Source organism: Stegastes partitus, unplaced genomic scaffold (genome assembly GCF_000690725.1).
Source record: "Stegastes partitus isolate 25-593 unplaced genomic scaffold, Stegastes_partitus-1.0.2 Scaffold19, whole genome shotgun sequence".
Lineage (NCBI taxonomy): Eukaryota > Metazoa > Chordata > Actinopteri > Pomacentridae > Stegastes > Stegastes partitus.
The window spans coordinates 1,528,085-1,542,908 of NW_007577750.1; the positions used below are offsets into that span (position 1 = coordinate 1,528,085).

The 14,824-nt window shown below is 39.4% G+C and overlaps 1 protein-coding gene across 2 annotated transcripts in view; it reads left to right on the forward strand.

Annotated features, from left to right (window-relative positions):
• The window catches only part of slc22a31 (solute carrier family 22 member 31), a 44,985-nt gene that overhangs the window by 20,421 nt on the left and 9,740 nt on the right, over positions 1-14,824 (forward strand). Inside the window, exons 4-9 of one of the 2 annotated variants that reach the window (XM_008293006.1) lie at positions 1,835-2,003; positions 3,960-4,105; positions 5,210-5,318; positions 5,575-5,789; positions 7,619-7,730; positions 9,839-12,724. In XM_008293006.1, the coding sequence (XP_008291228.1) occupies positions 1,835-2,003; positions 3,960-4,105; positions 5,210-5,318; positions 5,575-5,789; positions 7,619-7,730; positions 9,839-10,283 (1,196 nt within the window). In that variant the 3' untranslated portion in view covers positions 10,284-12,724. Of the gene's footprint in view, positions 1-1,834; positions 2,004-3,959; positions 4,106-5,209; positions 5,319-5,574; positions 5,790-7,618; positions 7,731-9,838; positions 12,725-14,824 lie in introns of those variants that run through there. The other variant, XM_008292999.1, reaches the window with a different exon arrangement.

Below are 14,824 nucleotides of genomic sequence, written 5' to 3' on the forward strand. Positions count from 1 at the left end.
TCCCCAATTTCTTTACTGATGATTTTTGTAAGTGGAACTGGATTCCACTCACTGAACAAAGCTCCTTCTCGCACAAGGCTCGCGATTACCTTAAACTCCTCTCTCCTTTCCCCTGATACCACTGCTCCCTCTTCAGAATCACTATCCTCCATTTTACTCCCCCTTTTTTTACATTTATGCTTCCTAACAGCATTCCATTTACCGTCATATCTCCCGCCACCTACTTCCATCTCTCTTAACTAACTTCCTGATCCATCAGTTCCCTCTGCCATCTCTCATCTGCCACGGCACCCACTCCCGAGTTCATGTAACTTCTCTGGAGAGCTTCTTTGAGAAGCGGGAGAGACGCAGTGTCTTGGCTGGGAGCAGTGACTTCTCACTCTGTAGACGCTCAGATCTCATGTTTTTTAAAGGTTAAATTACCGTTTTAAAAGTTAAATTGCGGGAGAGCAGCGGCAGCCAGTCGCGCCAGCATGGCCCCCTGCCGGAAGCGGGGTTGAATTATCATAACTGTACTGTCACATTTTTATCCTGAGCAGGGTGGAATTTAAAATAATAATAATAATAATAATAATAAAATTCTGTATACAGTTTGAAGCAGTATAAATTTAGGTACATAATGTTCAATAATATTAAACACTGACTGGCCAAGAGAAGTTTGTTTAGATTTTTATTCCAGCATATATTAAACTCTGTTTTAGAGATGTAACAAGACAGACAGTTTCTGCAACATCAATTAGCTGAGTATTTCTTTCGAACCCAACAAGGAAAATCATTTAACTCGCTGTTTACCTGATGAGTATATTCACATTACTTGAAGGCATGAGCAGAGACTAAAAATGTGTTGAACAATAAAAGACTGCTGGTAGAAGTGACACCCCTCATGTCTGGAGACTCTTTTTTTTTTTTTTTTTTAAATATATTTTTTGGGCTTTTGCCTTTATTTAGAGCAGTAGAGAGGGAGACAGGAAAGGGGGTAGAAGAATGAGGGAGAGACCTGCAGCAAAGGGTCATGAGCGGGACTCGAACTCACAACCGCTGCGTCGGGGATTGTAGCCCCTGTTCATGGGTCGCCCGCTCAACCAGGTGAGCTATACGGGCGCCCATGTCTGGAGACTCTTGTCACTTCTCGATGACTCACAGATTTTCTGTTTCCTCACGTTGAGATCAGCAGGTGGATCCTGTTGGTTTATTTTCTACATTTGTTGGAGCTTTTCTATGACAGAGTTCAATTTTTTACTTCGTTTGCAGTGTAATGTAAGAAGTTATGTTCATGTCTACGAAACGCTGCATTAGTTTTTTGTGGTGTTTTATCAGTGTAGGACAGACACGTGAGATATCTACTTCAAGAGATAATGTCAAACAATGCGCAGCGTAACAGTGACACAAGTCTAAAGGAGGCACCAGTATACAGTTACAGATATCAAACTACCAACAATGTATTGAATTAAACACAAGTCTTTTATTGCTTATTAATTTAACTTTACATTTGTAGAGGAAGACTGTTTTTCTTTCTTGTTTGAAACATCCAGAGTCTCATTTTTACAAATTTGAACATTATTAGCTGCAACCTTTTTCTCTTAAAGATCTCAAAGAGTGAGTAGGGAGATTGTCGTACAGATGAGATGTAAACACTCAGATTTAACATATATTAAACAAAAGATGCCTTCATCAGTGTTACCAAGCACACATATGACCTGTGTGACAAAACGTCACATAATTTAGTTTCATGTGTGAAGAACAAATGGTTTGGTTCTGGATAAACGTGTTCGTTTTGCCTCAGCGATGATCTGATGCCATGTGTTTCCTCTCTCTGATCCTGTCGTTCTCTCAGGGTTGGAGCTGTGCGACCCTCCTCATCGCCTCATGGTCGCCATGATTAGCGGCTTCTTTGGTGTGCTTGCAGAGCTGCTGTTGCCAGGCGTTGCTGTTCTGTGCCGCGATTGGCCTGTTCTCCAGGCTGTGGCCACGCTGCCTCTGCTTCTGCTGCTTTCCTATTGGTGGTGAGTCAGGTGGCGGTTTTTGGGGCTGAAAGGTATTTGTATTTGTAGGAGAGTTATTTGACAGTAGTGTTCAGTGTGTCCATCTCACATTGTGATATAAAGTTTAAAGTGTCGGCAGTTTGGAGCCACTCTGGTTTTAAACTCTCACCTTCTGACAGATGCACCTGAATTCACACGTAAGCTCATGTTTAACCCTCTGAACCCCAGTTTATGGGCATATCTTTTGCTTTTTTAACTCACTGTGGGCTCATTTTTCACTGCTATATAAAATCCTGCACTTCTGTGGAAACAGCACAACCACGACTAGAAGTATAGAGTGCTCATAAATGTCTTAGTAGAACAACAATAAAATTAGAAAGTTTTCACTTTTTAATTTACAAAAAGGTAAAAAATATAATAAAGTTCTGAGTGCTCACAGGTTTTTACCAAAACTGGAACAAAAAAAGGTGGCTTCACATACTATGGATATTTTACTACTTAGGTTTTCAATTTGTATTCATTCGGGTCTCCTATCTATTCTATAAATGTATGTAAACACAGCCTCCAGTTCAACCGAAAAATCCCAGAATTTTTTTCACATGACTTGGTGGTAGCTGAGTATTCATTAGGTCAGGCTTTTGTAGGGTCCGAGGACCCCTTCTTGCAAAGCAAGCAGGAAGGGCAAGGACCCTATTGTTCCTGCTGCGTTTCTTTCTTTCTTTCTTTATTCTTATTCGCCTGACGAACGCGTTACCCTTAATTTGACCCCCTAAACACGCTCAAAAAACCAAAATAGGCACACACGTCCAAATCGGCGAAAAATTTGAGAAAATGAAAAAAAAAGAACAAAAATGCTCTCTAGCGCCACCTAGTTACAGAAAAACCCACTAAAATGGCCCTAGCGCCCAGTAGGAATGTCGTACAGAGATCAAACCAACATCAAAACGTTCGTCTCAATGAGACCCACAAATCTCGTGCTGACACCCCTGACCTATCTCCAACAGGAAGTCCACAGTTTGCCTTTCAAAGTAAAAAAATGAGCGAAAACTTTGTTTGGGAAAAAGTTATCTTGTCTGACACCGTAAATCGCACCAACTTGAAAATCGCACAGGACACAGAGAAGGCCTTGATGTACAAAAGTTCTGAAGGGATTTGGCGTTTCTCAACCGGTTTTCGAATGGTGAGCCGTTAAAGTTGATGAGCTGTTGCAGCCTCGGTTCATAGTTTGTATGGGTGTCTATAGGGGCATGTGCAGACATGCTGTGTCAGTTGGTCATCTACACAAAAAACTAAAGGTCCTACATCTTTAAAAATGACACTGAGGGCTTCCTAACAAGATTTCCTACAAAAATATGCTGTTTTTACACATATTTGGTGAAAATTGTGGCTGTAGGAGAGAGAGAAAGCGAGTAAAACTCTCAGCTCTCTCTCTCACCCAGGGGCACAAAAAACGCTGAGTCATCGTGACATCATCACAGCTCAGTGCAGCTGGTCATGTCACTCACTGACAGTCTGAGGCTGAGGAGAGAGAAAAATGGCTCCAACTTAAAGCAGGCTTCACTTGAAGAACGGTCAGACGGGTATGAGGGTCCAACGCAGACCGAGGACCCGACCAACGCTGCTTGCAGCTTTAATTTTAAATTTAAATTTTAATGTTTTAAACACAATCTGATTCGAGCAAATTTTTGAATGAGACATGTAGAATAAAGTGTTTTTCAGAAATTTCAGGATTTTATGCACACATATGTTTTTTTTTCTTAAATCTCTGTAAACAGTTTACTAATGCTGTTTAGAGGTCAGTGATAATATAATATTTTTTAAAAATGGGGGTTTTTTCTTGCCAAGGAATTGTACAATGTAGACAAGTATTTCTAAATTTCAAATTGTGTGTTTATTTATTTTCACCCTCTGTGGATGTTAAAGAGGATGTTTGAGCTCTTTATCTCTCTGAAAAATCACAACAGATGTTTTTCTCAGCTGTGCATCAGTTTTTCCGGAGTCTCCACGCTGGCTGTTGGCCACAGCTCAGATTCCTCAGGTCAAGAAGAGCCTCCAGGAATTCTCCACCAGAAACGGCATTTGTCTACAGGATGAGATCTACTCCGGTGAAAACCTGCTGCCAGGTACACTGGCACACACACACACACACACACCTACTTACACACACACACAAGCTTGTATATGCACACAGACACAAACTTTGGTTATGAAACTTTTTCTTTCGTGAGACAAGTCAGAAACAGTGTCCTCCTCCACCACCTAACCCGGTGTAGTTTTAATGAACAATTAAAATATTGTAATGAAGCAAAGCGTTATCTCTTTCTTTAGATGCATGTTTGTTTTTGTGTGTATTACGGCACAGAAAAAATGCTTGTTGTTCCCAAACTGTTCAAGGAAAAAAAATCAAGACACTCCTTTTCTGTCAGTGACCTTGAAGGTTAAACGGCAACTGACAGGTTTTAGATTGGACTCACTCAAATGTGACTCAGTCAAACAAAACCTGTTTTCATTTTTTTGTACACATCAAAAGTTTGTTTAACCTGTTGTTTAATTAGAATAAATCTTGCTAGTCTAAATCTTTGTCATTAAAGCGTTATGTTACCACTTAAATATAAATGAAGACTGCATCTAATGCTGATTTTTGTTGTCTATCAAACTGCAACTTACTTTTTTGATTGATCATTTGCTCTATAAAATGTCAGAAAATAGCAAATAATGGCTTTTACAGTTTCCTTAAGCTTTAGTGTTGTCTTTTATAATGTCTTGATATGTCCAAACAACTTTCTACAAGCTGTTTACTTCAAAATCTCATAAAACACAAGAGGCAAAAAAATCCAAATATCGAAAAGCTTGAACCAATAAAGTTTTGGCATATTTTATTAATCGATTATCAAGATAGTCACTGATTAATTTACTGTTGATAAACTAATTGTTTAAGCTACAATTTAAATCATGTATCTTTAATTCACTCAATGTATTTCCTCCTGCTGCAGCTGATTGATTGGTTTTTGTACTTATATATTAAATGGCATTCTACCTGTAGAATTTAAAAGCAATATCAATTTGGCTTTTTGGAGCCTTGGTACATTTTTTTACTTTCACACTTTTGAATGCCTACAAAGATTTATTGTTATTCTAATATGCTAATGGAAACCATTAGTAGAACTTGCAACAATTTTAACTTTTCCATCAAAGTATTTTATATAATCCTCGTTTCCTGATTCTAGAAATAGATTCAGTGTACGGAGAAGACTGTCAGCCGATTTACCATTCGGTTCTGGAGCTGCGTCGGACTCGTGTCATCTGGAAGAACTGCCTCATACTCAGCTTCACTCTGTGAGTTTTAACTCTCCATATATGTGCTTACTTGTCCATGAAATGAACACACTAGGTGAACTGAGGTGAAAAACTATCGTAACTCACTGATTCCCAGTTAAAATTTCCTTTTATTGATAAATAGTGAAATGCTGGAGGTGAGCAGACAGATTGGAGAATGGTTTTAAAGACCAGAGACACCTATTGTGTGTGAAGCATCTTCACATTTCAACAAAAAAAGCTGCTGTGTGTCTAACTGTATCTAACTCTCCTGCAGGTTCATTGGAACAGGCATCCAGTATTGTTTCACCAGAAACCTGCACAGTTATTCCACCAACTTCTACTTCAGCTACTTTCTGCGAGTGACAACAGGAGCTGTGGGCTGCATCTTCATCTGTTTGTCTGTGAATCACTTCGGTCGGCGTGGTATTCTCCTGCTGTCCGCCATCATCACTGGACTGTCATCGCTGCTGCTGCTGGCCCTCACTCAGTGTACGTTACATCCACATTATTTTTACTTGAGTGAAACCTACAGTCGTCCTTAAATTCATTCATACCCTCCCATTGAAGAAGGAAAAAAAACAGCTGTCACAAAAGTAATAATAAATAAAAATGTTATGAAAATCATGACATTGCTTTTGAATGGTGGTTCAACAGAAATATATTTTTTTTAAAAAGAAGAAGAAAAAACAAGCCAAAAAAACAACAACAAGCAAACAAGCATGATGGGACCTGTAAACTAATATTTTCAATCAGACTTCTGCACCTGTTGACAGGTATTTTGATTTTGGCCCCCTGCTCGTCAGCAAAGTGTTCTAATTTGTCCGGGACTGTTTTGTTTGTTTTCTTTAAATTATTCTTTTCAACTACAATTCAAAAGCAATGTCTTATTTCACTAAATTATAATGTAGCATTTTTTTATTTATTGTCACTTTTTCAGTTTCTAGTTATTTGAGTGACAATTGTGAATTTTGGCTTTTCTTTAATGGAAGCGTATGAATAAATTTGAGGACGACTGTAATCATTACTCATGAACCCCAAGCAGTTTCTGGGCATCTTTTGCTACCATTACCTCTGCTGCTCTCTGTGGGCTCATTTTTCACTACAGTATAAAATCCTGCACCTTTTATGAAAACAGCTCAACTATGACCAGAAGTAGAGAGAACTCAACTATGTCCTTCATGAGGTTATTAATGCCATAAATCATTAAAAAAGTATTTTTTTAAAAACTAATTTATTTTATAAAAATGGAATCAGCATATACACCCACAATGATAACATCGCAAAAAAAAGTGTGATAGTGATAATGTTTCAGTTCTTGTAATGCTGTCTTCTCTGTTCTCTGTTCATCTACAAAGTCCCTGAATTTTCGTCATGTGAAACATCTGACTGAATCATGGCTTCTCAATTGCACTGAGGACCACATAATTTTTTGGTTTTTAGACAATCTGATTACTGCAAATGGTCTATTTTTTAAGATTTTAAATATAGATTTTAGATAAATGTTCAGATTTAAAGCTTAGATGTGGTGGTTTTTCCAGACAAAACTGAAAGTCACACATGATCAATTGAAGGACTGTCAGAAAGTTGAAAACTCAACAATTGTGTTGAAAGTTTGGCTTTTTGGGGGAGCTTAGACTTAGATAAACTTTATTGATCCACAAGGGAAATTATTTGATCACATTAGCAACAGAAAAAAAAAATTATATAAGAATATACAAAAAACAAAAATAAAAAAAGTTTAAAAAGCAAACAGGAAAAAAAATGCAATACAACAATTTCCATATGTATGACTTAAAATTTTAATTTATTTTTCTCCTTTGCCAAGTAAAGAAAGACAAAAAATACATAATAATAATAATAATAATAAAAATAATAATAATAATAAAGTAAAATAAAACAAAAGAAAAGAAAAAAAATACTCTAATTTAAAGAATCACATACCTTTTAAACCTACTGGTGGGTTTTACGGTTGCAAGAGTTAAAATGAAGGAAGACATAAGTGAAATAAGTTAAATTCTGACAACTCAACTCAGTGGTCTACAAGTTTTGTTTCATGGTAAAGAATTTTTTAATTGTATTGAAGGTTTCACACGAGTCCCTGACAAATATTAACACATCAGTCAGCATTGTATTTCTTTCAGCTTGGAAATCACGAAAAAGTGCAGATCTGTTGATAGAGTCACTTGTATACATCTAAAATCCATTTGAAGATCCCTTCATACCCCTTGACACTGACATGTTTATACCATATCTCTTCTGTTGATTCTACTGCAGTTATTCTGGGTCTAGTTTAAACTGTTGTCTTTTCTTTGTGTCAGACCTCCGAGGCAGCCTGGTGCTGCTGCTCTCCGTCGTGGGTTTGCTGTTCTCTCAGGGTCTTGCAATGCTCAGTGCATTCTTCGCCTCCGAAGTGATGCCAACTGTCATTCGGTAAGTGTCACCAATTGTCATTCGGTAAGTAACAGGCTGTGTGTTTATATTTTATATTAATGTCAACAAATTATACGGATATACAGACAGTAAATAAACCTACTTTGAAGTGCTGCCTGTGTAGCTGAAGCCTGATACTGGATTCCCCTAGAAATACATAATCCTCTATACAATTAACTACCATTTGTTAAAAATATTCAGTGTACAGAACCCTTAATCCAAATTTCTGTTGCTTAAGGTAAGGGAGTAGAAGTTGAACTCATCTCCAAAAGACATAAAGTAAAAGAAGAAACATTATTTACAGTATGTTAAGCATAAGGGCTGCAGGGTGGCGCAGTTGGTAGCACTGTTGCCTCGCAGCAAGAAGGTTGCCGGTTCGCGTCCCGGTGGGGGCACCGGAATCTTTCTGCGTGGAGTTTGCATGTTCTCTCCGTGCAGCGTGGGTTCTCTCCGGGTTCTCCGGCTTCCTCTCACACAGTCCAAAAACATGTTGAGGTTAATTGGTGATTCTAAATTGTCTGTAGGTGTGAATGTGAGTGTGCTTGGTTGTCTGTCTCTCAGTGTGGCCCTGTGATAGACTGGCGACCTGTCCAGGGTGTCCCCTGCCTTCGCCCTAAGTCGGCTGGGATAGGCTCCAGCCCCCCGCGACCCTCATGAGGATTAAGCGGTGTATAGATAATGGATGGATGGATGTTAAGCACAATTAGTATATTATTGTAGTTGTGTGCAATTTTACACTGGGGGAAAAAAAAAAAGAAGAAGAAGAAACACCACTCAAATGTTTGGGCATCCCAAGAAATCTGAGCTCATAACTTTTACCAAGGACTCAGACCTTATTTAGCTTGCTGGAATTATGGCCTGTTCACAGCCATCATTAGGGAAGGCCAGGTTATGCAAATTTCAGTGTTTTATGAATATTCAACAGCTCAAACTTGATCACAACAATCTGCAGCTATGAGCTCCTCTAAGCAACTCCCTGACATGCTGAAAATTTAAATAATTGATGTTCACAAAGCAGGCCGAAAGAAGATAGCCTTGTATTTTTAGATGCCATTTCCTCCATTTGTAATGCAATTAAGAAACGGTAGTTCACAGAAACACTGGAGGTCAAGTTGAGGTCTAGAAGACCATGAAAACTTTCTGAGAGAGCTGCTGGTAGGATTTGCTTGGAAGGCAAATCTCTGAGTGCAAAAGACATTCAGGAAGATTTAGCAGACTGGGAGCAGTGGTACAACGTTCCACTGTGCCCAAATGTGACCGCCTTGTGAAGAAAACCTTTCCTGTATCCTCACCGCAAAATTCAGCATCGAATGTTTGCAAAAGTACATCTACAGAAGCCAGATGCAGTTTCAATTAAAAACTTTCTGACTGCAATGAGCAAAGGAATATTGGGGGAAAAAAAAGGGGCAGAATTTCATGAAAACAAAAACACTTCTCCAACTATTAGGTGGATTGATGATGCTTTGGGCTTGAGTTGCAGCCAGTGGCCAGCACTGTGCCCCTACATGAAAATCACAAAAAAAAAAACTGTGATTAGATCTCTAAAGAGTAGTGCATGCATGAAGGCCCAAGAATCTCTCAAAACTTGGAGCCTTTTGCAGGAAGAATTGGGAAAATTCTACAAACCATACCTGACAGATTCTTAGCTTGTTACAAAACGCTTTCATAAGATGTGATACTTACCACTGAGTACTGACCATGCAGTGTTCCCAAACTTTAGCTTATGGCAGGTTTCCTTTTTCATTTAGAAACTCTAAAAGATAGAAAGAAAAAGCCAGGTGAAAAAAACAACAGAAAAACACTATAGTAAAAAAATAACTCAATACTTTTTTGAAAACAGATCATCTTTTATTTGCTTAGTTATTCACCACAGTTGCTTAGTTATTCACCACATGGTTACACACATTTGTGTGCCATATGTGTGTAACCAACCAACCAACCAACAATTTAAAGGCTGTATCTTCTCGAGGAACGAATAGGGTTTGGGCTGAGTACTACAGACACTGTAGGAAAGTTGGACAGTTTAGAGACTGAAAAAAAACAAGAGAGATGATACAAGTATTGTCTCCTCATACTGACTTGTTCTCCCTTTCCTCCTCCTCGGTCAGAGGTGGCTGCTTCGGCCTCGTTATGGCCTCAGGTTGTGTTGGGATGGCCGCCTCCTCCCTGATGGAGCTTCAGAATAACAGTGGCTACTTCCTCCACCATGTCATCTTCGCCTCCTTTGCCGTCCTCTCTGTCCTCTGCATTATGCTTCTCCCCGAAAGCAAACGCAAGCCGCTGCCAGACTCCCTGAAGGAGGGCGAGTGCCAGCGACGGCCGCCTCTCTTCCTGTCACAGCCCAGCAGAGACAATCTTCCTCTGCTGCGCACGCGACGTCCTTTGTCGGAGTACAACCCTGACAACTATTCCCGCCTGGTTTCTGCCACCAGAAAGATGTTGACTAAAGATAATTTGCCTTATAGGACTGCTGTGCCAACTCATCCCCCTCTGCTTTCAGACAGTGACACACAGGAACAAGAGAATGAGACACAGAGAGTGATTGCATCTTGACTCTGTTAACAGACTCTGTTCATCCTCGTCTGCATAGACTTAGATTATCCTTTCTCCTCCTTCTAGATATACCTCTAACAGTCTACGACTAGCCTTCACTGAAAAATTGTAACTGAGGAACTGACCGCAGTTTGGATGCACTTTAGAGCAATGGCTCTGATTTTGTCAATTTTTGGCACTATGAGGTGTGATCAAGAGGCTGTAGCTGATTTACATAAGGTCACCATCCCCTTCAAAGTACCCTTCTTGTGCAGCAATACATCAGTACTGCCACATTTTTAACACTCCTTGAAGTCCATATATGACCATTTGCAGGACTACATTTGCAATTTCACCATGGACGTCAAACTTGTGCAGGAAGCAAACATCAAAGTCTGTGACAAACTGATCCAACCATCTCGTCAATAATAATCCCTGGTGACGAGAGTTGGTTTTGACCCAGAGACCAAACTAAATCAAACTAAGCAGTGCAACGAAGAGCGACCTGCTTTGTCATTCACAAGGTTGTGTACGCTGAGTTCAGAACAAATGACCCGAACCACGACATGTGCAAACATCTGCCTGGTTACAGTGCAAGTTTTTTGGCTACACCAACACAACCGTTGCTCTTCCACCACTGTACTCGCCAGATGTGTTTCCCTGGTCCTCTCTTTCTCTTGATCACAGTGGAGGAGATTCAGTGCAGTTTATGCCACTTACTGAGTAGGACTTCAAACATGGCAGGAGCTCTGGGAGCAGTGTATCACTGCGCAAGATGACTACTTCAAAGAGGTTAGCAGTCAAGTTTAAATCAGGTGTGGTATTTGCTTTTTATGGGCACAGACTTGTTTCTTCTTGATTGCATCTTGTATATCCGTCTTTGTTCTGTTTTACTTTTGTGTGGTGTCATTTTCTCTCTTAGATTTGGCTAATGTGCTGGGTCACAGTGGCGACGACATTTCTTATCAGTTCAATATAAACTTTATGGGGGATAGCAAAGTTTGTTTTAAACTAACATTACATGTTCTGTTTTTCTGAGGTACTGCCTGTTGATAATAACCTCACGCTGACAATTTGGTTTGAATGCCTCCACAGAGATGAGCAGACATTAGTTTCACCAGAGAGACTCTCTCAGTTTTGCAGCTGCAATCAATCATGTGAGGAGCAGTCCTTGATTCATTTATTAGTAACATTGCACTTTCCATTAATTCTGTCTGATTCACCAGGAGTGTGTCAGTGCTGAGAGCAGCCCGACATTGACAAGGAAGCACAAGACTGTTTCAAACTGCTCTTGTAAAATATGGAAGCAGGCACTAAATGATGCATTGGTTATATGACAGCAGGGTCAAAGGATTTTCTTGTGGCATTTTTAATGTTAGTTTGTGCCATTAACAACTCTTGGTAATGCAAATATTAAGGCTAATTGCTAGTGTTTAGCTAAATGTTGAGTTATCCGAGTGGTAAAATCAACTAGTAAATGGTGAGTTTAGTCCACTCTATATATAAACCACTTGGGTTTCCAAGCTTTGATTAAAAGAATGTTGTTGTATTTTTTTTAACTACTTTTTTCAAACACTAACAGCCAACAAATTTACAAGTGTTCTCACCACTGTTGCTTTAGTCTGTCTGGAGTCACAACTGAAGCGTAACACTGTGGTTTCACTGCTTCAGAATTAAATAATAAACTTTTTAATGGAAAGAATAAATAAATAATGAAGGGCATTAGATATATTTGACAATTGATATTTTAATGTTTCTCTATGTATATTTAATAAGATGTTACATTGTGGATGCACTTCTTTCAACTCTGTTACTGGAACAGTCTTGTGGTTTTCAAGGTTGCCTTTCGTAAGATGTCATCAAGTAATAGTTTACTGTTTATGAACTGGCAGTCAGAATTTGTCATTTTACCCTCAGTGAGCAAACAAGGCGCTTTTGTGTTGACTAAAGGTAACCGTTGATCATAGAAACTTATATTACAGTTTGTTTTTTATGTGATTATGTAGTCAATGAAAAACTAAAGAACTAAGAAATGCTTTTTATCTTAACTGTTGTGCCACAAGTTCACAACTAAATCAAGTCATGTTTTTCCATCTTTAAACCGAATTAAAACATACAAAGCAATAACAGAGGCACAGTGGTGTGGTGTCTCACTCAGACGTCTTACCATCTCAGAACACTAGGGTGAGCTTTTCTCTTACTAATATGTTCTGCTACCTGTGAAAACTGTACTGAAGTGCAGTAGTATTGTGTTTGTGCATTCTGATTACACTTGTGTGACTTTATTATTGATGTTTCTTTTATTAAACCAGATAAAACACTAAGAACAACCTCTGTTTTACAATACTGACCATCGCACACTAACATTTTCCCACTGCAGCCTCTTAGGTTTATGGTGGATAAAACTATCATGAGTTGAAACTTTGACTCAGGTTTAAATAAACTCAACTCTGACATGGAAATATTGTGCCACTTTCTTTGTCATTATGTTAACTAATGCTAATTGTTGTAAGTCCCACTTTTTTGTCATTTAACTCAAGATAACTTTGCAAGAATTAGAATTAAATCCATCATTAAATCATATGGAATTGAAACATCTGGATTTGTGCCTTTCAGGGTGTCGCGAATCTGACAAACAACGAACAATGTTGGAATCTGCATAGTATTCGCACAGTAACTATGTGCCAAACTACCTCGCTTGCTTCCTCAAGCGAGGGAGTTTAAGTATCTCGGGATCTTGTTCACGAGTGATGGGAAAATGCAGCGCGAGATGGACAGGCGGCTCGGTGCGGCGTCAGCAGTATTACGGCGCTCTACCGGACCGTCGTGGTGAAGAGAGGGCTGAGCCGCAAGGCGAAGCTCTCGATTTACTAGTCCATCTACGTTCCAATTCACCTATGGTCACGAGCTTTGGGTCGTGACCGGAAGAATAAGATCGCGGATACAGCGGCCGAAATGAGCTTCCTTCGCAGGGTGGCTGGGCTCAGCCTTAGAGATAGGGTGAGGAGCTCGGAGTAGAGCCGCTGCTTCCTCGCATCGAAAGGAGCCAGTTGAGGTGGTATGGACACCTGATTCGGATGCCTCCGGGGAGGCCTTCTCTGGAGGTCTTTCGAACACCTGGGAGGAGACCCCGGGGCAGACCCAGAACCCGCTGGAGGGATTACATCTCTCGGCTGGCCTGGGATCGCCTAGGGATCCCCAGGAAGAGCTGGAAAGCGTCGCCGGGGGGAGGGAAGTCTGGGATGACCTGCTCCGCTGCTGCCATCGCCATTCGACCCCGGATAAGTGGAAGATGATGGATGGATGGATGAACAGTAACTACAAACGATGATTTGATATTTAAACTGAAAAGAAACCACAAGATCGTGTATTGCTGATATGACAAGCACATTTTTTCCCCAGAATTTATGGATATATACCATAAAGTCCTCCTCTAACCAGAGACAGGAATTTAGTTTCTGATTCCAAGATTGTTTTTTAAATCAGTTGGGTAGAGGATGTCGTGACTTTTAGCTGCTGATTTGGCCCAAAGATTGGTGAGTCCTACACTTCACATAGTACAGCTTGATAGTACCTCTTTATTATCAGAGTTATAATTTACTAGCTTCACTTTAAGTTCTAAGTCAGAATTATAACTGGGTAATAGATTGCTATGAAAGCGCCGATATATGAGATTTTGAGTATCACTTTATAATAAGCACACACTTTTAGGCATTTTTTAAGCATCAGAAAAATACTGAATTCATTATTTATAAGGCATGATTATTCAGTAGTGTGTAGTTTACAATCAGTTATATGATGTACTCTTCATTAATAGACTCATCTACAACATGACAATTATTTCATTTTCATGCTTTATAACTGGTCAGTTCATCATTGATAAGGCATGATTCCTCAGTAGTAAGTAGTTTATAATTGCAGCTATGAATGATTTACTATTCATTAATAGGCTCATCTATAACATGGTGTAGCCCTGGTGAAAAGAGAGCATTTAACTAAACTGGTTAGGTTGTGTAACCGAACATAATTGAGTTAGCTAAGAAATTGAAATTGTGAATTCAAATAAACGTTTCTTGTAGCAAGATGGTTATTTATGTAAGGCAGATACCTAGTTAAGGCACTAGAAGGCGCTGTTGCACTGCCTATTTTACAGAAAAAACAAATATGTAGGATTTCTCTTAGTTTTGTCCCTGGCAAGATGGCATAGTTTTTGGGCTTTTGCGGAGAAGGGTCTGACTGCAGCTGGAGCCAAGGTACAGTCGCTACAAACCACACCCCTACAAACTACGCCCACATGACGCTACGTGGCTGTGGGGTTCCACAGCATGTCAACTGTAAACAGAAGGGAAACAAAGCAATAACGGGAGCAATTTTGCCAACTTTAAGGGGTGATTCACACCATTAAATGCCTTCCAATGCAAACAATGTGCTTGATACAATAAATTGATTTTTTTAAAACAAAAAAAAACTAACAAACAATCAAACAAACAAACAACAACAGAAAGCATTGTAATTAAATAGGACTGCAAATGAAAATTAGCTTTCTGCTAAATCTGGTGCAT